Source organism: Physcomitrium patens, chromosome 14 (assembly GCF_059467195.1).
Source record: "Physcomitrium patens ecotype Gransden chromosome 14, ASM5946719v1, whole genome shotgun sequence".
In the NCBI taxonomy this organism is placed as follows: domain Eukaryota; kingdom Viridiplantae; phylum Streptophyta; class Bryopsida; order Funariales; family Funariaceae; genus Physcomitrium; species Physcomitrium patens.
In genome coordinates, this window is record NC_143423.1 from 4,633,088 (window position 1) to 4,659,045 (window position 25,958).

General features: G+C 33.6%; 1 protein-coding gene and 1 long non-coding RNA gene across 2 annotated transcripts; both read left to right on the plus strand.

The window, feature by feature from the left end:
* Positions 1-18: 18 nt before the first annotated feature.
* Positions 19-2,497, plus strand: LOC112291667 (uncharacterized). The gene is made up of 3 exons (XR_016506253.1): positions 19-634; positions 828-1,109; positions 1,291-2,497. It is a non-coding gene; the product is annotated as an uncharacterized LOC112291667 (long non-coding RNA).
* A 14,925-nt stretch (positions 2,498-17,422) lies between these two features.
* Positions 17,423-25,933, plus strand: LOC112291504 (uncharacterized). The gene is made up of 18 exons (XM_024539019.3): positions 17,423-18,569; positions 19,117-19,236; positions 19,770-19,832; positions 19,969-20,248; positions 20,404-20,539; positions 20,911-21,028; positions 21,299-21,358; positions 21,706-21,758; positions 22,236-22,438; positions 22,779-22,974; positions 23,180-23,240; positions 23,461-23,517; positions 23,683-23,940; positions 24,100-24,164; positions 24,328-24,384; positions 24,601-24,694; positions 25,047-25,187; positions 25,351-25,933. Exons 1-18 carry the CDS (start codon positions 17,943-17,945, stop codon positions 25,435-25,437), a joined length of 2,676 nt encoding a protein of 891 aa, XP_024394787.1. The 5' UTR covers positions 17,423-17,942; the 3' UTR covers positions 25,438-25,933.
* The last annotated feature ends 25 nt before the right edge of the window (positions 25,934-25,958 follow it).

Here is a 25,958-nt window from a genome sequence, read left to right on the forward strand (position 1 = left end):
GGTTGAACTTCTCCTTGTCGTTCTCGAGGGGTATGTCAATATTCACAGAGCGTGTTAATTTCAACTACATAGCCTGAGGTTTTAGTGTGAAAATTCTCAAGTCTGCACCGATACTTGCATAATTTGCATTACGCAGTACTTATTGCTTACGAAGCTTTAAAGAGGCGGCGACTGATAAACAACTTCAAATCATGTGATTGCGAGTGTCTGAAAGATGTGCCTCTGCGTGATGCCGCTTCGAACATACCCCTTTTCTGAAAACCTACAATCTTGGGTTGAAGGCGTTGAATATACATCCTCAATTTTTTAAACAATCTTAAATTCGTGTGTGGTACACCCTAGGGCTCTGTTTCACCTGAATCGTGGAAATTTTTGGGTCGAACGTTGAACATGAGCTAGACTCGTCAAGCCAAAGGTAGATGAGTAAAACTTCTACGGCTACGTCTCGAACAGGCATTCTGGGTAGCAGAACCACACCTAGTGTCTGCTTCGTCAGATCAGAAGTGCTGAGTTGATGCTACGAGTGGTTCTTTAAATTACCGCAAACCTCACAAACGGCGATGATTGTGAAGGCGAAGACGGCCACTGACCACTTCACATTTCTTGTCTTTTCGGCTGTCTTTCTTACATACAGGTACTGTGACAGATAGTCATGTGCAACTCTTGAAGTTATAGTAGCTTTTGCATCGTGATGCTTGTTGCCACATTCACTTTGTACCTACAATGTTAAGATACAGATACAGGTTATTCAACGCCTTCAACCCAAGATGCAGATGAACAATGTTAAGATGCAGATTCAGATGATGTTTGTACATCTGTGTTGCCAGATGATCATAAAAATACGCGGAGTATCACTGATTTCTCTGGCTACTTATCTTTCCGTAGTAAAGGCTCGTTTAATTGAGATTTCCTTGAAGCAGTTTCCTCGACGTTAGCTGTGGAAATTAGAACGAAGGGTGGGAGGTGCCAGATTCTGCTTGCATTCGGTGCAAGTACTGTAGTCCGAGATGATAGAGATGAAGGAATACCTCTACACGATGCATGCGGGGGAAGTTTGGAACAAACACACATACACTATGTGGGCCATTTCATGATTCAAGAATAATCAGGTGCGTTGCTTTGGTACCGTTCTGACATGAATGACTCAGCATAGCCAGTTTAGGTCAATCAAATCAAGGCGCCGTCGAGGCCAAACTACGTCCTGTTCGGTTTGATCCTCTCATTTCGTACAAATCATCTCTAATTTCACGTGGGTATTTTGTTATTATGCAACTCTTACTGTTTTTTTAGGGTACAAGGAGATTGTAAGCATGTTGATACGCGCTTCCAAGAGTCCGGAGCAGCAGAAACGTGTTCTGGACATCGATGATGAAACGCTGTGCCTTTCTCTGCATTCTGTGCACCAATTCACGGAGTATCTTCTGAAATTTTTGTAATAACTCGTGTTATAGTGTACCGAATGAACAATTTTTGCTAATAGTAGTTTAGATCAGCATTTTATACATCTGCCTCTTCAACATACAGCGCTGTAATTTTTGCGCTTGTTAGTATCCAATCTAAAAAACCAAGGGAGGAAGTCCTTTGTAGTTAAATGTTTCAGATTCAGAAAATTTTATAACTCTATCTTGGTTGATTACACAATCTTTGCACCACGATCAAAGCTTACCAGACTTCAATCCATAAAGAAGAAAACAGCCTATTCTGTTATGAAACTGATCTTGAAATGTACCAATTCACTCTTCTTCTAATCAGTTTGTGACAATGCTGCAACTGATCAATTTCATACTAATTTTTATCCTTGAAATGCAATCTCCTGTGGACTTGGCAGATCCAGATTCTCCAGCTCAGAACCTGTTTAATCATATGCTGACGAGAAGCTCAGTGATGTGATGGATCTGTCTCAAAACTTGCAAGATATGGCATCTAACCTGCATTGAAGAAGCTAAGTTTACACACACTTAAGAGGAAGAAAATTATTTGTAGCAATGGATGTTATTTATTTTGTCTTCTTTGCTTTCAGCATATTTTCTAACAATTTCAGATATTTATGTGAAGTCATAATAGAGAGTAGATTATAATTTCATGTGTATATTTCAACCAATATAAATGTAGTAGAAAACTTTCCAAATCTAAAATTAATTAGAATGTCTAAATATGTAAATTTTATCTTCTAAAATTTTAACACAAATATAATGATGTTTTTTATATAAAAAAATAAAACTTTGAAATGAACCAGAAAATAACTACAAAATTTAAGGAGTAATTTACATAGAAAATAACTCTTATATTATAAAAAAAAATTGTTTAATATTTATAGAATGTTATTACCACCTCAATTTTTATTCTTGTTACTACAAGTTGCCATTTAGAACATGCCACTATGGTTTTTATTAATGCCATTGTAAGTTGCCATAAACTAGAGTTTTACATTGCAAGGCACTTTTTCAAAGTATTAATATAATTACTAGAGTTGATATTATTCGCTCTTATTTTTTAATTATTCTTATCAATTGCTATTTGTGAAGAAAACATTAGATAAGTGACCTATAATAAGAGCATATGAGAGGAATGACAATAGCAACATTTGACATAATTGTATCAAATTGTAAGAGACTATGTATTACACATGTGGCATTTAAAAAAATAAAAAATAAAAAACAAAATCTTTATGTTTTCTTTTTAACAGTCTTGATATAAAAAATAATCATGGCATTATAAAAAAAATTAAACATCATATTGTTGACATATACTTTTTATAATTTGATACAATTATTTCAAATGTTTCTATTGTTATTTCTATCATATGTTCTTATTGTAGATAATCTATCTTTTGTTCATTTCATAAATAACAACTAATTAAAATAATTTAAAGTCATAGGTAGAAAAAATACTTATATTTATTATTATATTAACTTAGATAAATAGAACGAAGTAGAAGTTAGTAAAAATATGTTGATATCTTATTAGAAAACATCCTCTAAACTTTATAGACTTTACATGTGTTTATAAGTGATTGATAGGCTAACAACTTAATCAACAAATTAGTTACATATTGTACATTTAGCTACATCTGCTACAAGTAAGCCATGTGATGCTCATGTCAAAAATTTGTCCTACAAATTAGACATGTATCTTGCAAATTGAACATTTATCATATGGCTTATAGGACATTGCTATGTAATTCTTTAGCAGATAGTATATGTGGAGGCAAAAGTGAGGTCTTCTTTATTTATGTCAATGGCTTTCTTATATTCTATGTTAGTTAAAAACTTTTTTTTTTTTTTTTTTTTTTTTTTTTTGCATTTAACAATAGTCATTTTAGTTTTAATTCTATATCAATTTTTTAGTTGTCTATTTTTTCTTGGTGATATAAGAATTTATTGTCATTTATAGAATTTTATTGTATTAAATATCATTGATAATTTGATAAGAGTCTTAATTTTTTATAATTATTTTGTTTTAAAAGTAAGTAAATTATTCTACTTCTTATATTTTTATTTTAAATATTATGGAATACCCACCTTTAAACTAATATTTATTGTTTGCTTCCATAAATCCTTTTCTTAAAGAAAAGAGAGAACATTTCTTTTTATAATTTTTTACTTGATATTTGAAGTTATAAATTATTTTCATCTAATTTGACTTATAGATTTATTAAAATTATATATTATAGGAATAGAGGAAAAACAAATTATAGATATTATATTTAATAGAAGTGAAAATAGATTTATAAATATAATATATCTTCACAAGCTTGTCAATACTCTTAAAACAAAAATTTCATGTATGACCAATGCCAATCATAGAAGTATTATTTGTAGGTCTATAGAAGAGATCAATAATGAGATCTAATATCTATATCAAGAAGTTGTGTAATTCAAAGATGCAAATAAAGTAACTTTATTAGTGAATCTAAAAATACTTACTATTATAAATATAAAGAAAAATAAAATTAGCATATTTAAATTTTTTGATAGAATAAGATCAAAATTTTAAGGATTTTTATGATAATTTAAGTACTACTTAAGATTACATTTTTCTCAATAATTTAACAAATTTATTCAAGTTGGATTTTTAGAGACATTCCCATCTAGGATTTTTTTTTTTTTTTTTTAATTTGATCTTTTTGATATAAATCAATTTATGGCTTTTATGTTATTTAAAGTTATTCTTAGAAGTATTTATGGATACATTTTAAAAAATATATTTGAAAAATAATATTACAAATAAAACTTCATCCTTTACAACAAGGATCAAAATTAGCTACTATTTGTATTATAAAATTCCAAAACATTGATTATGATGTGAATCAGAATCATACAACCATAAAAAATTAATTTGATATGTATTTAAAGATTATGTCAAATATTAATTATTAGAAATACAAAAAATATATTCATTAGAATAATTTAATGCTCAAGCCATTGTAATGTTGTAATATAGTATCAAGGACATGAATCTTGAAGGAAAAAAACATAATATACTCTTATGTCACTCAAAAAGACTAGAAAATCACTCAAAATGATATAATATTAAACTAGAATGGCTATTGCAAAAGAAGAAGAGTAGAAAGTCTTGAAATAAGACTAAGGACTAGAAAGGCATTGACAAGAGTGAAGAAGGCTTCACTCATGCCTCTGTATATACTCTTAATTAGGAGTTACATGGCAATGTCTTATAGAACCTCTAAAATGTATTGACTTTGCAAGACACTTATCTTAACTTATAAAGCAAGTTTCTATATGTATGCCACATAGTTAGCTTGCTATCAATATGTAGTTAAATTATTAATCAGGTTTTTAACCTACTAATCAACTACAAACACATATAAAGTCAAAGCAACGTCTAAGAAGCTTTTAAGAAAGTTCTCTAAAAAATATTATGAAATAAATCTATTTTTATTTATTTCTATTTAATCATATAAATAAATATTAGAATAAATATGTAGGTCCATGATATTACCTTTCTTTGAAGAGACAAGTTCTATGAGGAATTGTTATAATATGTTGAAAAAATCCAAGATGCAACAAATTATATTTGCCACAAATCTTGAACTTTGTTTTCTTTGAAGATAGTTGATAGGTCATCTTAGCCATGAATAGTGTCTCATATCAAGGTAGGAAGACCACCTTTTTATTTAATCATTATTAAGGATTTTATTTAGATTTCTAGTTATTTTTAAAGATTTAACTTTGATTATTTTTCAAGATTTTTTAATGTTTTTCACATTGCTTAGGTTTTTTTTTATATCATATATATATATATATATATATATTTTTTGGTTATAAATTCAACTTTAAGATAAAATTAAATTCTTCTACAATTCAATGTCATGTGCACTTCAAAACTAAATTTTTCTTAACACAATTCTATTGCACATAATAATTCATTCTTTAAAAGGTTTCAAGAATAAAGATTTCATTAGAGAGGAAAAAATCAAGTAATTGTAACAACTTCTTAGTTTTCAAAAACTTATTATGAAGGTCGAAATCTATGCATATTGATACAATTTACTTAAAGTTGTTGACACTAGTAAAAAATAAATAAATAAATGATAAATACCATCTTAAAAAATTGTATTAATAATGTGAAAAAAAATAATAAGGGATAAAAATATTGCATCCAATCAATAGGATTTAAATAAAAAAAATAATATATGTGAAGATGAAAAAGTCAAAAAATAAAGATATATAATTGTAGTTGGAATCTTATAATTAGAAAATTTAAGACCAGTAAATACAGATTTTATACTATAATTAGATCTTAAATCTTATTAAAAAATTCCTATGAATATTATAACTTTAAATTATAATATTTTTATCTCAAAATCTTTTAAATATTGACATTTCACCATAATTAATAAATAAAGACTTTGTATCACACAAAGAAATTATTAATTAAAAAATCCAATATCAAGGATATAAATCACAAAAAACCAAAACATTATTACTCTCTTGTTTTCACTTTAAAATAGTAGATATTTATTCAAAGGTAGTATAGTATTAAAACTAAAATAAATATTGTCAAAATCAAGAAGATTCAAGACTCTTAAAACAAGACTTAAAACAAAAAAGACACTGACACAACTAAAAAAAAGCTTTATTCTTGTCTCTATATATACTATCTTATTAGAATTTGCATAAAAATATTTTATAGGATCTCTAACACATGTCCAACTTGGACATGTATCATCAACTACGACATAGCAAACTTATAATATAAGTGTATATGTGTACCACATGGCAAACTTCTACTATGAGTGACCAATTTGTTGGAAAGGTTTTTCACTAATCAACTAACTATAAACATGTATAAAGTCAAATTTGTACTTAGAAAGTTTTTGAAAAGCTTTTCTACAAGATGTTATCAAATTTATTTGCTTTTATTTCAACTCAACACTTCTAAGTCTAAGTAAATATATATGTTTGTAATATCCAACTAGTTCTAATAGATATTTTTAATAGATAATTACTTCTATTGAAAGATATTATAAAAAAATATATATATATATATATATATATATATATATATATATATTAAAAAATTGATATTATAAAATTAAATATCTAATATTTTTTTGATATCATTATTTGTTCTTTAAATCTAGTGATATTTGATTATATATATATATATATATATATATATATATATATATAAAATCTTGATTATAATTAGAAATTATAAAAAATTACTTTAAAATCTAAATTTAATAACAATAAAGTATATCAACTTTTATTTGTGGTAGAAAAAAATTTTATATAATTTGATAAAAAATAAAATAAATTTAATTATTTTTGTAGCACTAATTTTTTATTCAAATGGTGGTTGTAATAAAATCCTAGAAAAATATAAATAATACTAAGATGTACTTAAAAAAATATATTGATATATTACTAAAAAAATTAATCTCATGATTGTACAATTGATCTTCAAGAAGGAGCTCAAACACCATTTGGACTAATTTACATCTTATTGCAAAATTAAATTGTTGCTTTGAAAGAATGCATTGATGAAAAACTTATAAAAATAATTATTTGACATTTAATATAACTTGCACATGCACCAAACTTATTTTTGAAGAAAAAATAGATCTTTACAAATGTGTGTAGATTATTGTAAATTTAAAAAATTAATTTTTAATTTATTTTATTCTTTGCCTTTAATATTAAAAATGCTTAATCAAGTGAGTAAAGCTAAGATCTATACTTAAATAGATTTAAGAAGAGCCTAAAATTTGATACATTTTAAAAAAGAAGATGAATAAAAGACTAACTTTTGGACTTATTATAGCCATTTCTAATATAATTTCATGTCTTTTAGAGTTGCAAATGTTTTAGCTAATTTCTTATATTTGATGAATAATTTATTTTGTGAATATCTAAATAATTATTTTTTTGTTTTTAAAATATTATCTTAATTTATTCTAAAAATATAAAAGAATATTAATAATATATTTGCCTCATACTGAAAAAACTTAGAGATGCAAGATTGCATTTGAAGATGGAAAATTGTGTCTTTTATATATATCAAGTAAACTTTTTGGAGCACATTATTTCAAATGATTATTTGTAAATGGATTCAAAGAAGGTGAAAAATATCATAAATTAAAAAAAAGAATTATATATAATATCTATTTTTAAAAAAATATATAATTAGATATTTATTAAAAAACTTTCTCAGATTTTTTTTCTTTATTTATTCAATTAACTTCCAAAGGAAAATTAAAATAAAATAAAGATTCAAAAATAGTATCATTTTAAGCTTTTAAAATAGAATTTATATTAGCTCTTATTTTATCTTGTCTAAGTTTTTTAAAGATATTTTTTACAAAGACACATGCATCAAATTTTGCATCAAGCAAATAATCTTCACAACAACTCCATAAATATATAGAAATAATAGGCTCTATTTTTTTAATTCTAAAAAAACTTAGTAATAAAATAAATTTGAAGATCTATAACAAAAAAATCTTTCCATTATTGATTCATTCTAAGAATGACATCACTATCTAAAAGACGCTTCTCATTCCATTAGAATTTATACTAATCATAAGAATCTTTAGTATTTTATGGCAACATGTATTTTAAATTGACGCCAAGTCTATTAAAACATATCCTCTTGATAATTTATATTTAATATTATGTATTATTCTAAAAAATAATAAGACTTATCACATATCTTTTCTAGATACTTTTATCTTGTATCAAAAGAAAGACACAAAATATAAAATCAACAACATACTATTCTTTTGAAACTAAAGCAATTATATGTTTGGGCTATTAAGTCAATAATTCTAGTTAATATTATATTATTTAATGGATCCTCTTATTCTTGATGTTAAAAATAACCTTCATAATAATTCTAACAAATTTGAATTCAAAGAAAACTTCTTTTATTATGAAAGACGTTTACATATTCTCAAAAATAAAACACAATTGTATGCATTATAAGGACAACATGACTTTCTAATAATATGATACTTTAGATATAATAAGGTGTTAGAATCTATTTCAAGGAAAAATTTGTAGTTTCAAATGTAGAGAGAAGTAAAAATATTTGTTTGATTATGCAATACTTATTCTGAAGCAAAGATTCAACATCATCAACCTTATCGACTTTTTTAATCTCAACTATTTCAAAAGAATATTAATTGTCTATTTCAATGGGTTTTATCATAAATTATTTAATATTAAATTCTTATGATTCTATCTTTGTAATGGTGGATGTTTTACTAAATTGACACATTTTGTACAATGCTTAAAGATAATTATTAGTAAAAAAATAGCTAAAACTATTTTAGATAATATTTATCAATATCATAGAATTTTAAGTAATAATATATTTGATTGCAGATCTCAATTCATATTAAGCTTTTAAAAGACGTTCTTTAATATAGTACATATTGATATTAAGTTATCTATACCTTTTTATCTTTAAACTACTGAATAAATAGAACATGTGAATTAAATATTAAAATAATTTTAATAATTTTTTTTAAATTAAAAATCCAACATAATAGTATTTGGCAAGTAGAATGAAAGAGCTTCAAAAAATAATGAAGATACAATTAAAGGAGGCTCAAAAATAACAAAAAAATTATATAAATATTCTTTAAAAAGAAAAAACTTTATATAAAGTTGGTAATAATATATTTTTGTTTTGTTATAATATCAAGACTAATTTATAATAAGTTAGATTATAAAAGGTTTGGAATATTTTTTATTAAAAAAATAAGTTGATTTAGTGATTATTTTTTGTAATTATTTATATTAATAAAAATACATGATATATTTTTATATTTTTAAATAATTTTTAAATAAAAATAAATATATTGATAAGAAAAGAATCACCACTACTTCTTATTGAAATAAATAAGAACTAATAGTTTAAATTGAAAGAAGTCCTTGATTCAAGGTGGTGCCAAACAAATTGAAACAACTTATATATTGGTGTAATTATGATATTAGTAAATGCACATATAAGTTATGTAAGAATCTAATAAATGCGCTAAAATTTGTCTCTTCTTTTTATTATCAAAATCTATTAAAATTAAAGACTATTAAATTCACAATAAAATAATACAAATTAAAGAAATATAAGTTTAAGAATCAACTTATAGAACTTCTTTATAAATATTAAAAACCAATAGCCAACAAATTATTCTAAAGAGTTGTTAATTGCAAAATTATTAGACAAAGCACTTAGATTGTCTTAACTTAAATAACATTGCAATTGTAATGAAGATTTGCAAGAAAAATAAATTTTTTCTTAATTATATCATGCAACATAATATGTTTGATATGATAATTTTGGAAGAGACTCTTGAGGCTTAATAATATTGTTGAAAGTGAATACTATACTTAATTAAATATAAAATGTATCAATCAATATAATAATTATATTTTATAATCAATATAGTTATGAAGACCTCAATAATGATCAACGGTTAAAAAAAAAACCCATCAAATATCCTTTGTGCAGAACAAAGATCAAAAATTTTTACTAATATTATTTGCCAAATCTTCAAAAACTTATAAAATAATGACATTGTTTCTTACAGAATTTTTGCCTAGAAGAAAGAACAATGTAATGGATAGTCATGTTCACTACTATATTTACTTAGATAAATAGAATTAGATAGAAGTAAGTAAAAATATATTAAATTTTTGATATCTTAAGTAGATAGTATATATAGAGATAAGAATGAGGTCTTTATTACTCAAGTTAATTCCTTTCTTGTGTTATATTTTTATTCAAGACTTCCTATTTTTTTTACATTTAAGTAATATTAGTTTAAATTTTATATCTAACTTTTAGCTGTCTATTTTTCTATTTTGGTAATATAAGAGTATATTGTCATTTTTAGAATTTTATTGTGGTTCATGTCCTTGACAACAAACTAATACAATTAGCTTTGGTAACAACATTGGTCATTGGAAAAAATTCATCATGGTATGCAATTCAAGTTTATAATAATTTGAAGTGATATTAGAAAAAATCATAGTAGTATCTATTTGATAGCTAGTTGTAGCGGCAATAGCAAAAATAAAAATGGCACTCACAATACTCTATTTTTATGCTTCCAAATTTGTAAGGAATAGATTGAAATAAAGCAAATATCTTATTATTTTTTATTTTAAAGAAATTGGATTTCACTTATGCTTAAAACATTTATAATGCTTGTGACTAAAATCGATTTCAAATCAATTATGATATTCTTATACAACTATTTAAAGCATGTTTGATTTCTTCAAAATAGAGTTTGATAAATTAGGAATATTTGAAAATAGCTTTGTAACAACATGATATTAATCAATAATTTTTTTTAAAGCTGACTTAATTTTATAATAAACTATCTTTTGATTATTATTGTATGATGTTTATTTATCAAATTACTATTTTAAATACAAATAAAAACTTAAATAAAAAATCATAAAAAATCACCAAGTGTAAACTATATTTTGATATTTTTATCCTCTTTCTTTTTATTGTAGTTTGTTGATGCAATTTCATGAAAGATGTGTGTCATATTTGTTACATCATTTCATGTGAATTCTGCATCTGTTTTTGTTTAACATGTAGTTTGTGAAGTACAATATCAAAATATCCACTTACTTTTATTTATTTAATTTTTTCATCTATTATGACAGAATTTTTTAAGTTGAAGATTACAGCAACGGATACTTTTGCATGGGTCGAATCATCTTGAGTGTAATACAGTTTTTATTATATTTTAAACCATTTGGAACATGAAAATATTTTTTTAGAGTTTACCAAAGACAAGAATGACAGATGTATATGTCACCTTGGTAGCAAGTTTTATAATAAAAATACACTAAAGTTGAGATTTGTGTGTGACGAATGACATCAGCATAAGAACTGTTCCGCAGGAATGAAATTTCACTAAAAATAAAATATCAGTTGAGAGTATTGTAAGATTTTGGAATTGTGTTTTAAAAATTACAGGAAATTGCTGTAGCCATGTTAAAAATTGATCACACGTGTTTTATGGCATGTGATGTGTGATATTTTACTTCTGTCTGCTTCATTCAAGAAAAAATGTTAAAAAAAGAGTTTGCAGAGAGTCATGTTGCAAACCAAAGACAAAACTACTTCAATGTAATATTTGCTCTATTTTGCAATAATGCGACATTTGTGAACTCATTGTTAAACAAATTTTTTTTGTTTCAACAACTGTAAGTTCTACAAAGCGTAAGGAATCCTCAAATTGTTTGTGTTTCATAACAAGGAATTTCAGTACCTTCAAATCAAAATTTCACAATAACTAACAAGCTAAATTTATAAAATTCTGGTGAAATTTTCTGTAAACAAGAAAGTAAATCATTATACGTTTGATATATATGTATATATATATATATATATATATATATAATTCATGAATTTTTTGTGAACATTTCTAACATAAATCTAACACAGTTTTGGACAGAGTTAGAAAAATCACATTAAATTAATGCAAAAAACCATAATTCTCATATTACAGAATGAAATAGATATTTTTAGTATTTTTTATAAAAATGATTCTTGAATTTATATAAGTACTAATTAGTTAATCAAATAATCAAAAAGAGCTTATTTCATTATATATATATATATATATATATATATAATTTACAACACATGTGTATTTGTGTGCTTCAATTAATGTTTTAAGGTGTTAATTGCTTTGCATCATATAATTATATCAGAAATGCATATATGATTTCTCTTTCTTTCTTGCTTTTTATTGAAAATTAATACACAATGCTTGCAGTAATATTAATAACACACATATGTTTTTGAATATCTTTCCACATTTTCATCATGTAACTGATAAAATATGCACATGATTCCTATAGTAAATATGTCTCATCATCCAAGACTGAGGAACAAATAAAATTCTACAAGTATTTTCTATATTTCAGAATCTGTTCATAGAGACTTATGCTTAAATTATTCTTCAAACCAGTAGATATATATATATATGAATATATATCTAAAAACTTAAAATATAAAATAAAAACATTGATTAGATTTTAGACATGATTATTATTCATGTACGTTTACCAAAAACATTAAACTATTAACTAAACTGTCTTTGGATTGAAATAAATTAAATATTTGAGATTTATTTTTAATCTTATTTATTTTTCACTATTCAAAATATTTAATTTTTTTTTATTTTGCTAAGGTATAAAAAATAACTGATAATATTAGTTGCTTAACAGCTTATTTATTTGAGATTTATAACTATTTATTCTATGTAATTTATTATTATTTTTTAATTGTACTTAATTATGGTTCTAAAAATTACATCTAATTACAATAATATATTTTAATATAAGAATTTAATTACATTTAAGTATTAATTATAGCACAAAATAATATGTTATATAAATAAAATTATAAAAAGCATAAAAAAATAATCAAATAAAATATTATTTTAAAAAAACTAAAATCTAAATTTGTATGTAAAACTAAATATTGTTTTTTGTGTATGAAAAAATTAAAATTATGTCAATACTAATTACAAGGTTGCAATGGACATTTATACTAGTGAAGTGAATAGAAGTGAATAGAATTAAGTATAAACAAGTTAAAATACATGAAGTAGATGTTTATATATATATATATATATATATATGTATGTCAATTGCCTACAAGTGTAAGTTTTTTTTATCTTTCTTTTAGAAGACTCTAATTTTTGTTTTTGTTGTTGTGGCTATTTTTCGATTTTTAATTGTCATTATTATATTGAAATAAATAATATACCATTATAATTTTAGTAATTTAGTTATATATTATAGTATATCTCTTTAAAATAATCGTTTACATTTACTTGGTATTGCAATTGAAAATAAAAATATTTTTTTTAATATTATATTATAGAAAAAATTGTATACTAATTTCATGTGTATGTATCTACATGTATATATCCTAAAATTATGATTTTTTATAAGTAAAATTAGTTAAAATAGCAATAAATATTGAATTTATTTTTTATGATTTTCGTTTTATTTACCTTACTCAATTGTACATATTTGGAAAATATCAATTTTTCATCTGTTATAGTAAAAATAGATTTTATACAATGATGGTTTGTTTTTTTACAGTTTTTATATTTTTTTTACTTAAAAAAATAAATTTAGTTCCTAAGCTTCTATCAACTAAGATTCTATTTATTGTCATATCTCTTACTTAGACAGTGATATTAGAAAATATTAACCTATTTTTTAAAAAAAATCTAATTTAATGCTAGCATTTTCAATTTTCTTAAAAATTTAGTCATAGAATCAAATATACTTTAAGTTTTTTTCTGATTCTTGTTTTTGTTATTGATTTTGATTTTTGGAACATTCGGCTTCTGAAAAGCACTTATTTAACTACGGGTGGTCTAGACATTATGTTCCAATTAATTTTGTGAAAAAAATAAAATAAAAAATAGATTGATATGAAAATTGCTTTTATAAAAATATTGTAAAGAAGTGTAATTAGTTGTGATAATAATCTTTTTAATTCTTTGACAAAGATGACATGGCTTTAACTTGGAGTGTTGCTGTATTCAAGTAAGACCCTTAGAAAGAAAAACCATCAATACCTTGTATATATTCTGCCATGGTTTCGTAGAACAGTTTTAAAGCATTATGATTTCAAATTAAACAGTATAGATATTATACTCTCTCTTTTCTTTTCTATACATATACACTTATATATATATATATATATATATATATATTGTTATGCATAGTTGAAAAATCCACTAAGAAATTGTATTAAAATATTATAATATGCACATGTGTGAAGTTCAACATGTGTTATTAGATTTGAAAGAGTTGGTAACTAACGAAAGAACCATAATATTGCTTAAATTGCTTTGGTTGTTCTATATAAAAAAAAACCATGATTAAAGTAGAATCTATCAAGATGGTCCAAAATTAGATTTTGACTTCTTTTGCAACTACCCTTGCAAAGTATTATTGCACAAGAAGTTCATCTCATGATGTTTTTTTTTTTTTTTTTTTTTTTTTTTTTAAAATTATTTCTATTCAAATAGTTTAAATTTTTTATTTGAATAGTTTTATACAACAATTTTATGTACAATCTGTGTGTAATTTGTTTTATGGTTGTAAAAATACCAAAATATGACACAATAAAAAAGAAATAATTTACATTATAAGATTTTTAAAATTATTTCCTGCAGCTAGCTTCATGTACGATGTGTTGCAAATTATACATACATACATACATACATACATACATTGTATATATATGTCACGGAATCATGGCATTGGCAAGAATTTTTGGCTAATTAGACTCCCACTAATCCTTCCTTTCCCAATTCTCAGATAAAATGAAGAGGAATGAAACCCAACAAGAACAAACCAGGGCATTGATGTTTTTAATTTATTTTAATTAATTAATTTCTGTATTGTATTGGGCAATCACATGGAGACTAGAATCTACCCCTTAATAAAGTTCTATGGACAAAGCATCTCATCCATTATTAATGGGGGATGATTGGCTTCCAAGTACACCCACAACAATACCAAAGGGCTCTAATTCTAATTCTAAAATTACACCCTTTTGCATGGAATAATGTGCCGCTTAAGCAAATCAAGAGAGGGTGATTATTCATTCCCTGTTTACCAATCTCCATCCCCAGATATACATAAACATATATATTTATATATATATATATATATACAACTATTGGTAAGGAAGAAGAATATTAATACCCTATTAAGTCCTGCACACTAATTAATGCTAAGGGGCGACAACAAAGTCGGATCCCTGGAGGATTTTGGCGCCAGACGGGGATCAGGCGGGGAGTTAGTAGGGAAAGAGCGGACGTGACGCCGCGTGGCCCGAGGCGAGCGCCACGTCAGATAACCGCGGGAAGGCGGAGAAATCGGGCGGACGAGGGAGAGGTGAGAAAGAGCGGGGGACATGGCAAGCGGAGACGGGATGCGGAGATGGGGCGGGGGAACGGTCGATGGTTCCGTCTCCGGTCCCCGTCCCCCAGATTCAGATGCCAGGTAGGCAGATAGACAGTGCCACGTCGTCACGAGGAGGGGCCCAGTCAGCAAGCAAGTCAGCCGGTCGGTCGGTCGGACGGTCGGTCGGTCAGTGAATCTGCCTGGCCCCTCAATCGTCGGCACAAACCAGGGCTGCCGAATCTCCCATGATCCTGGCCCTCCGCCCACTCGCCACATTCTTCCGACGTACTGCGGAATTAGCTACTTTTATAAATATTATTAATAATATTATTATTGTGCTCTACTGATTGATTTTCGTCTCTTATTTTTTTTAATATTGTGATTAGAATATGAATATGATCATCCGACCCCACACCATCTGATTTGTGGACTCATTCCTGGTGGTGATGGTGATGATCATGCGGCGATGAAGTAAGAAAGTAAGTAAGAAAGACTTGCCGGCGCAGAACGAGTGAGTGACCAACGGCGTTGTCACACTAGTGTGTGTGTGTGTGTGTGTGTGCAGAGAGAGTGTGTTGTTGCAGTTACCGTGGTCAGGTTGTTGTAGACATGGAGGGTTTGCGACTGGTCAGTTGTGGGTGCAGATTACGGGGGAGGAGTGTGGGGGTGGAGTGTGTGAGTGTGGGGGGGGGGGTCGAGCCAGCAAACCCATTCTCCGGACGGTGGAATCTGATTGCGCTGATACAAACAATCCGCGGGGGAAAAGTCCAAGATACGGCACTAGATGCTGTCGTCACTTTCGTATGGTGTGGTTCCCAAGCTTCCGCAGCAGGTATCTTTTCTGTGAGCTCATAAAAGTGGGGCACCCACTGCTTGCACTGGTCCCACTGCATAATTCTGCCCTCCGCGATTTATGCAAAGCTGCACAACGGGGGAGGAGTGCGCAGGATGACAATGCATGGGGGGCGTGGCGAGCTCATGGAGTGGTGGAAAATACTTTGAGAGAGGAAAACAAAAATTAAAACGAGGGAGAGAAAAAACCGTGATATGGACATGAATATCTGCGCTTTTCCGCCACCCTGGAAGCTGACGAAGCAGGGAGTCCCTCTTTTCGGGATTACCAAATGATTAAAGTAAATTAAAAAACAGGACATCAGGGGGGGAGGAGTAGTTTAATATGAGGAGGAAAAAGGGTAGGTAGTGCTGCAGTGGACTGGCGCTGGTCTGGACATCATCACTTCAGAAGTGGTCTCTGATCAGTTAAGATGGCGTGAGGAGCGTTCGGCGAGTAGTCGCGGAGTAGTGGCACCGTTAGCAGAATGGGAATTACTGCTACTTCGCAAGCGCGGGTGTGCGTAAACACAAAGGGATCGGTGCCGTCGACAGTGGTGGGATGCGCGGGGATTCGGGACGGCTGATCGAGGGCGGAATGGGGGAGGAAAAGGGGCGAGGAATCACGAGGACGGGGGGGGACAGTTAACTCGGAGTGGACGTCTGCTTTGACTGGCGACGTGCGAGGGATCAGTTTGCAGGAGCGGGGAGCAGGGGCAGGGTGCCAGCACGCCGAGGACGGACCGACTGACCGGGCAATCCAATCGCCGTCGTGGGAGTTACGCTGGAGAGATGGGGGCAGCATTGAATCGTGCGCCATTGCATGATGCACGAGGCTGGGCAGGGACTCATGGAACTGGGACTGGGAATGGGACTCGGGAGTGTTTGGCAGTGGGTGGGACAAACGGATCGGAGGAGGAGGGTGGTGTATGTCCAGCAGGGACGGACGGCGTTTCGGAAACCGAGCCCTGCAGCCCGCAGGAGCAGCGTTGGGCAGGCCGAGGAGGGGGGGAAGCGAGAGAAGCGAAGGGTCTCTACAGGTGGGTGGGGCGGCCGTGACGTTGCGAGTTGTACGAGGTTGACAGGCACGGCGACTGACTGGTCACCCCACTAGTCTACGTCTACTGGTGTGTCCGCCGGGGCCGGAACTTTAGGGTACGAATTGCGGGTGCCAGGGACTTGGTGCGTAACGTGTGAGCCTTAGGTGTCGTGGGTAGATTGCAACGGACGTGCAAGAGGCAGCGGGAACAGCTGCGGCTACGAGTGTGCGGTCTATTCTACCTGGCCGGCTCTGTCTCGATCGAGGTCTGGGTGGTTGTTGACCATGGTTAGGCATAGCGCGGACCCCTGTTGCAAAGGTTGCAGTTTGAAGATATCATGATGCATCATATCGTTTTGAGCGATCGTGGCGATCGTGTCTGAGGAGATGGGTAAGTGGACGAGAGCAGGGGAAACACGAGATTTTTGCAGGGTTGTCCGTCTGGTGTGATGGTTGAGCGTCCCCCACAAAGTACTCAGACGATGGAGCAGCCGCGCGGGCGTGGTTCCTCGATAGCTGCTAGTGGTGCCGCGCACTTCCGGGCCCTTGCATAGCAATTTTAGTGACGCGCGTGTAAATTTGGTGCGGTTGCTGGGAGTCGATTAGGAGTTGAGGAGCCGGCAGGGATTAAGAAGATTATGGGGGCCAAAACTAACAGTAGGCAAGGGTTGGCAGAGGTCGATATCGTATTGGATGTTAGTCGCGGTGCCAAAAGGGGACAGGGTACAATTGCCTCAGAAATGGTGGGTTCCGATGACGATGACGCTGTGCATTCGCTGAGGGTCTCATCGTCGGACTCCGCGGATAGCAGCGACGCTAAGCCTCGTGACATGAATATGGACGTATCAGACTATCAAGACAAGGACGAAGTCATGGTGGACGTGCAGGGGGTAGGGGAAGATAGATCATCAAATGAAGAAGAAGCAGCACGCCATGATATTTCCAACGGACATGCGATTAAGAACACGGTAGCGTCAAAATTAGGTGGAGAGCAGGTATTAGACGCGGAGGCCATGAAAGACTCTGGTGGGTTTAGTAGTGACTGCGTTGTGCTAAACGGTTCGCCGCATGGCACAGACCGGGCAGCGAAAAATGGCGGGACTCGGAAGAGAAAGTCTAAGACCATCCACTACATGAATTCTAAAGTACCGCATGCTGTCCCTATATTGGACAGCGAGGAAGGCTCCGATGGTCAAGACAGTCCTGAGGAAGGAGACGATGTTCTCGTGCGTCCTAGCCAAGCCCCGCGTGCAGCGGCCACTAAGGTTGGGTCGCGAGCTTTATATTTTGTATTTTTTAATTGTTGTTGTCGTTGTTTAGTTTGGTTTCGTTTTGTGTGGTTTGTTTGTTTGTTTGTTTGTTTGTGTTAACCTGTTTACTTCTTCTTCTTCTTCTTCTTCTTCTTCTTCTCTCTCTCTCTCTCTCTCTCTCTCTCCCAGGGTTAATAAGCTGGTTATGTGTAGTAACTTTTGATGTGCGTGAGGGACCTTTTGGGCATCTCTCAGGCATGATCACCGACAGTCTTTTAAGACAGTGTTAAGGTTACGCATTCTTCTCCGGAATAGCGTATTTGGGTGCTTCAACTCTTAGTGCAGTAGGCTATTCCGTACTCGTAACTACCAGCTCACCTCGTTGCCCCTGCCAATAACATGGGAAAGTAGTCCTGTGTTGTGAGAAGCTACCGTTGAGCTTAATTAGTATTGCGAACGGAGAGCAGGTAGTGAGTGTAACACCTGTACTTTTAAACCCAATTGCCGTCTACGTATGATTATACCAACTTAGTCAACCCGTATTTGTGATGGTGGAAAGCAGCTGAAGTCTATGGTACCAGTTGGAGACAAGTTGGTGAGGGCCCCACGGAACGCGAAGGAGCTGATGGCAACTAGGCTCATGGAGGGGCATTTTGTGCGGTGCTCTTGTCGTGGCATACAAGTATGTGCTCATACTGTGTCTTGTATTTGTCTGAGCCATGGTGAGGTGAATTTTGTGGCATGTATTCCTTTGGTGACTGATGTTACCAGAAATCGCAGACACGGGGAATGCAGTATAAGTACCAAGTTTTCAGTATTTGGTGTCTTATGAACGGCATTCAGTCCAGGTGGTAGTGGTTGTTTGCTTTGCTTGGGTTTGTTCTTGTTCTTGTTCTCTTCCTTCAGAGGAAATAGTCTTTCAGAACCAATTAAGACTATTTTTTCTGGTGAAATTTATTTTGGAGGCAATCGTAGTGTTTTAAGCTTCATAACTGCTGCAATATAAATACGGCCATAGGCCTCAAATGCCTTTTAGCTGCTAAATGATGCTTTTAATAGGTGCAAGTACTGCTTGGATTAAATTCTCTGTCTGAGCATCTGTTCAAGTTCGGTCGCATAGTCGTGGAACAGTCACGGTTGTTCTTATCACTCTTGGTACAGTAAACTGCTATGAGCTTAATTTTGTAACATGTGCATTAATGACTGTTCAAACAGCTCACAGGAATGCTGAAAGACATGGGTGTTCAGTGCAACTGTCGGAATTGCAAAGGTTCTGTGGTATGTTGACAGCAAAACTCTGATGCTTCGTAAGTGATTAAAGTTCAGCTCAACAAATTTCCCAACGTAGTCCTCATAATCGAATAATGAAATTTGGCTACCTTGTTGATTGTGGATACTTGGAGAGTTTATGCAGATAGTTTCTATATCAGCGTTTGAGGCACATTCAGGAAGCACTTCTCATCACCCTAGTGACAACATCTACCTTGAGAATGGGAAGAATCTTCGGGACATTCTGAGCGCTGGCCAAGAAGCAGCAGATTGTGGGGACAACATACTGAGAGCTCTAAAGATGGCTATAGGAGATATTCAAGGCGTTGAAAAGAGGAAGGTTACTTGCGCAAAATGCGAGAGTTCACAAGAGGGTGACCTAATCTATTGCAAGGGAGCAAGATGCTCTGTAGTCGCACATTCCCGTACGTGTAATAAAGCCCTTGAAGTACATTTGATTGAGGAGAACGTGGGAAGAAAGTCTTATCCAGGCTGTAGAAATTCGGTCGGTTCAGTAGCTATACACGTGCATTTATCTTGTGTCAAATATTTAATGTATCTGTGCATTGTAAACTTGCAGGGTGTGTTGGAATTGCGAACCCACAACTTGGCGATTGGTTTTGTGGCAAGTGTGAGAAAACGAAGAAGCATCATGCTGCAGCGAAAGTGAAACGTTCCATCTCCGGTGGAGCAGACCCTGAGGACGGGAAAGTGAGGTGAGGGTGCAGTACGATGCTTTGAAGTGGATTAGCAGTGGAGTGCTTGCGTTCCACAAAATTTATCCTGCCTAGTCCATTAGAAAAAGCTTTTCATGTTCTGTATCGTGAGAGACAAGGTTTCGGATTCTACTTTAATTTCGGTGGAAGTAAATGTGGCCTGTTGAGCCATGAGAATCGGGCATGGCTTCCTTTCTTCTGCCAGTACACGTTCCATTGGGTTCCTTACTACTGGATTTTTGTTTGTTTCTAGGCTCCTCAGGGATCTACAGGGATATGCTTCACCTAGTGCTTCAAAGTATACATATTGTAAGATTTAGGTATGCATCATACTTGAAGTTGTAATTCACTGGGTTCGGTGAACTTTGCAGGGATAAAGCGGCAACAGCATCGGTCAGGTTGAATCGAGATGCGCATTTGCACAAAGCTCTTTTCTTGCCCGGTGGATTGGTGGACGGCACAGAACTTGGCTATTACACGAAATCCCAGGTACTTGGTGTTGTCTCTTCAAGTTGCAATTATATGAGCTCCTCAGTTGTGTATGTTCCGACTGTATCACGCAGTCCAGTCTGTGGAGAACATGATGTAAACATCAGCTATTCGACACAGGATATTATCCTTTACTTCATCGGAGTGTTCGATTAGTGTCGAAATACTGTCTCGAATAATGTCCATGGTAAACACTCCAAAGTGGGTGAGCGAATGGTTGAATTGGAAGAAAGTGTCTTGTTCTTATTCGAAGGATGTTTTCTGTGGCAGTTGAAACTGAAAGGTGTGAAACGAGGTGAAGGTATATGCTGCAGCTGCTGCAACGAAGAGGTTAGTTTCGTTGTGCTTCAAGTGGTTACTCAAAGCTTCTCATGCTAAGAGCTATCCATCAGGATGTCCATGTCATATACACAGCTTATTCGTGCCTTAATTTAGCTGCTTATTCTACTATGCTTCTGAATGTTTGCAAAATCAGTTGAGGGAAGTTAAGCCGGGTTCATGAATCTCGTCTCGTTTCGAAGACCAGACACGTTCAAGGAGGTAGTAGAGGCGGTCTCATGTTCCCCAGTCAGCAAGATGGAACGTATTATGTATTTAGTCAAGTGAAGGAAATTCATGTGACAACGTTTAATGAAGAAATGAAGTTTTTATCTAATGACCTTGATGATATTCAACAGATAAGCTGCTATGAGTTCGAACAACATGCTGGTTGTGAGGCTCGTCGTAACCCGTATGTGCTCATCCTTCTTCATTGCTCACATGATGTGGTAGTCATTGATCAGTGGATGGGTTAGTCTTACAACACACAATATTCAGAATCACCATTCCCATTTCAGGTGGTTTAGAAATTTTGGCAATAAGGTTTGGAATGTTCATATTTATATGACTGCGAGAATCTGATCCACTGATACAGTATATTTATAGTTGTGTGCGCTACAGTTATACGGCTTGATTTTTAATTTGTAGTTCATTGAGTCATGAACAAGTTTCTGAGGAGGCGACGACCGTTTTGTTAAATTTGATGAGGGAGAGGGAGTAGTCATTTCTTCGGGTCTTACTTGGCCACATGCTGAACATGGTTGCAGCTGTTGTTGAGTATTTTAATGAGCCTACTCCTGAACAGATGATTTTGAACATATCTTGATGCGAGTAGTGGATATTATCACGTCGTTGCAAAGTATGCTGAAACCAGTAATGAATATGACAGTTACGGAAACATCTTGTTGGTGCCGGATGGTCGTTCCCTGAAAGATGTTTGCAAGGATTTGGCACACAAGAACAAGCTGGACGAGAAAGAAAAGCGTGCTGCACGTGGTGGAGAGGTGAACTGCTGCTATGAATGCAGTGGTAGTGGAGATCTGAAGCGTTGCCATGGTTGTGAAGAATCATGGTGCGATAAATGTACCAAAGGTGGGGACAAGTGATCTAGCAAGGATGTTTTATGTGTTTATGCCATGAATCTATCTTAACAAGTAGATGTAGGTGCTTGTCAATGGAGCGAAGTTGGTGTTTTACAGTAGTGTTTTTGGCTCGAGATTGTAGTGAAGAGGAACTGTGATGCTTGCACAGTCTCGATTCTCGCTTGAGCTGGAGCAAGATTCTGTCTTTAACAACTCTACTGTTGCCATTGTAAGCCTCATTGGTATGCTTTCAGACTGTTAATATGCCAAAAGAATTGAAGTCTATTCATGTTCTCAATCGGCTTTTTTGCTTTGTATTGATTTTTACGTTGTGAGCAACGATGGTGCAGGGATAGAGAAGGATTCCGAGGGGAGGTGGTACTGCCGAATGTGCCGACAGGATAGTCTCAAAGTTGCACAGAATGGACAGAAGGGTTCTGAGAAGATCATGGAGGGAATGTCTAATATTGCAGAAACAAACGAGCAAGGTCGTTGCATACGCCATTTGGATGGACCTAGAGAAGTTGGGGGTTGTGCAATCTGCAAGTAAGTGGCGGTTTATCTAGTGCAGATATTGTTGGCTTTGGAACTGTTGACATCTTTATGAAAATGTTTTCTCAGGCTAGGTGGTCACAAAGAGTTCAACGCTGTAGTGTGTGGCGTGGGTTAAATGCTTTTGGTTGGCGGATCGCCGAATATCCTTTGTTTGATTCAATGGCCTCATTATTCGTCTTCATTGTTACACTGACAGGAAATGGAATCTGAGCAAGACAGGTTTTGTTGATGGCATGACGATTCTTGTTTGTGATCAAGTGAGGAGCCTGGACCTAATGCTACCTGACGCTGGGTTTTGTTGCCACATCATGATGTTTAGTTATTTGTTGTAGGATTCCCCGGGTATCCATGAGGAGAAGCGTAGGAAACTGTCAAATTCTGCACAACTCAGGATTTTCATGTCAGAGTTTACTTGCTGGTCGGGGAGTTTTGACAAATGAGCTGTGTTGTTTACTCAACTTTTATTGCTGTTAACAGTGTGGACGAGAATATCACGTTAGCTGTTTAAAAGATTCAGGCGTGGACGATCTCAATGTGAGTGCCACCACCCAAATTCTGTAGCGATATATGTGAAAAAAATATAAATGAAGTTTTTACATGCGATCCGAAAAGCTTTCGATTCAATTCTGGATAACGCTGAAAATCGTTGAATTCACTGACCCAAGTTTCCCCATGAAACGACATTGTTTCACTTGACAGGAGCTGCCAGACGGAGAATGGTTCTGCCACAAGGATTGCAAGGTCATAGATGAAATCTTGGCACAACTAGTAGCGAACGGGCCGGAGCTGCTGTCTAATAGCACTATAAGTGGGTTGTTGGAAAGTCGGCAGCAGCTGAGCAGTGCGAAGGAGAAGATCGAGTCCAGTAATCCGAGGTTTGAATGGCAAATTTTGTGCGGCAAGGGTAGCAGCCCTGCTGATGTTCAGACCCTCGCTGAAGCTGAGAATATTTTTACAGTACGTGTTACGAGTTATTTTCCTCTTTTCGACTGCCTTAAGTATATAGATGCATTTCAATGTGTTTGTTGAACAGTTTCTGTGGTATTTGGCTTGCAAATTTGTGGCTTGGCGTCGGTAACTTCTCATCGTCGAGGTATAATGCTGTTTTGTTCACAGGATTGCTCAGATCCAATCAGGGACGTGAAAACTGGAAAGAATTTGATTCCACTCATGGTTCAGAGGTATGCCTTGCTTGAAAGTTATAGAGTTGAGGTGGTACAGGATGTTGTGTTGAGCAGTACTGGTATCGGGAAAAGTGCGTTTCTGTGACTTGAGTACCGTGGTATCTGTGGAGTGCCACGAAAATGTTGATCCATTGATTGTAATCTTTTTTCTCGTGTGCAGTCGAAGGACAAAAGACCACGATTTCGAAGGTGTTTTCTGCGTCGTTCTCAAGCTCAAGTAAGCACCTATTAATGAATTGTTCTCTGGATTAACTGTGGAGAAATTCTTGCAAATCCGTTTAATTGGGAGTGCTTTCATGGCGATAGTTACAAACCTGAGTCAAATGGAGTGGGCATTGGTATTCTCCGTCCGTCATTGAGGTTCTGCTGTGGTCGATTCAAGATCAGGTTAGCATGATATTCATATTTAAGTTTGTTTTTACGTGGATTGTAGTGGGAAGGTGGTGTCGGCAGCTCTTCTGCAAATCTTTGGTCGGGAAATTGCGGAAGTTCCTTTAATAGCTACTAGCCTTTCACATCATGGCCAGGTAATGTGTCTCCTATCTACTTCTGCTAGTTTGTAGCAGGTAGTTGGTGACTTGTATCCGGGGAACAGGGTGTTGCCATTCAGCTGAGATGGTGTGTATGGTTGGATTTTGGAGATGTGTTTTAGAAATTATGATACTGGAACTATGGATGGGACAAGACGGGCATTGCTACCTGCAATTCTGCTCGTTTGGATGGTTCGAGATTCGCATGAGCCAACACAGTGACTGAGCGGTTGTTTAAGTCAATTTGATCAATTGCACCAGTGAAGAGGCGATTAGTGGTGCACGTATGATTCAGGTTTAGTCTGGTGTGGTCCTTTTTGCTCGACTTACACCACATTGTGATTGACAGCCATTCTGTAAAGCACTCATGACAACAATTGAGAGGCTTCTTGGGGTGCTGAGTGTGGAGCGGTTGGTGCTCCCCACGGCGAAGAGTACAGAATCTGTTTGGATCAACAAGTTTGGCTTCAGCCGGGTTCAAGAGGACCAGGTAAAAGAGTCCCCATCATTACTAAAAACACACACACAGACACACACACACACATATACATACATATATTTTATGCGTCGTGTAGGGAAAGAAGATTAATGTTGGTTGTTTTCTGTAATGTTTTGCACGAGTCTTGTGTAATTTGTGGGCTTGATTGGTGCAGCTGAAAAGCATTTGCACGACTATACGTTTGACGACGTTCACGGGCACGTCTATGGTGGTGAAAGCGATCACTCCAATGACTGTATAGGAGAAAGTGGCTGAACATGTCAACGGTAGAAGGAAGAAGATATATGCATGAGCGCTCGCAAATTTCCATTTTCTGTACAGACAGAGGATTTATAGACAGTCTTGATGGTTGTACTTGTGCTTACCATGTTGGGGTCTTCCTATGGGTGCACTATCACAGGACTGCCAGCTCTCCCAGTTTTGGGTACATTGATGTGGAGATTTTGCTGGAGTTGAACATGGAGAAATTAGAATATATGTTTATATCACTGCCACCTTTTCGAAACTCAAGTACAGCTCGTGTAGTGATTTGTAAAGAGCTTAATTTTTCACCAAGTGTGCAAATTGGTTGAACTCACAAGTACCAATAGGTCTCTATTCAGGCCCCGCAACCCTCATTTCTCTCCCAGGGCTCATCCTTGTGATGCCAATTACAGACGACTGGATAAATTTCGGGATGACAAGGAACCTAATTGTACCTTAACTGTATAATGTGGCTGTCAGAGGTGGTTTTTTTATATTCTTTTCGGATGGTTGATTCAT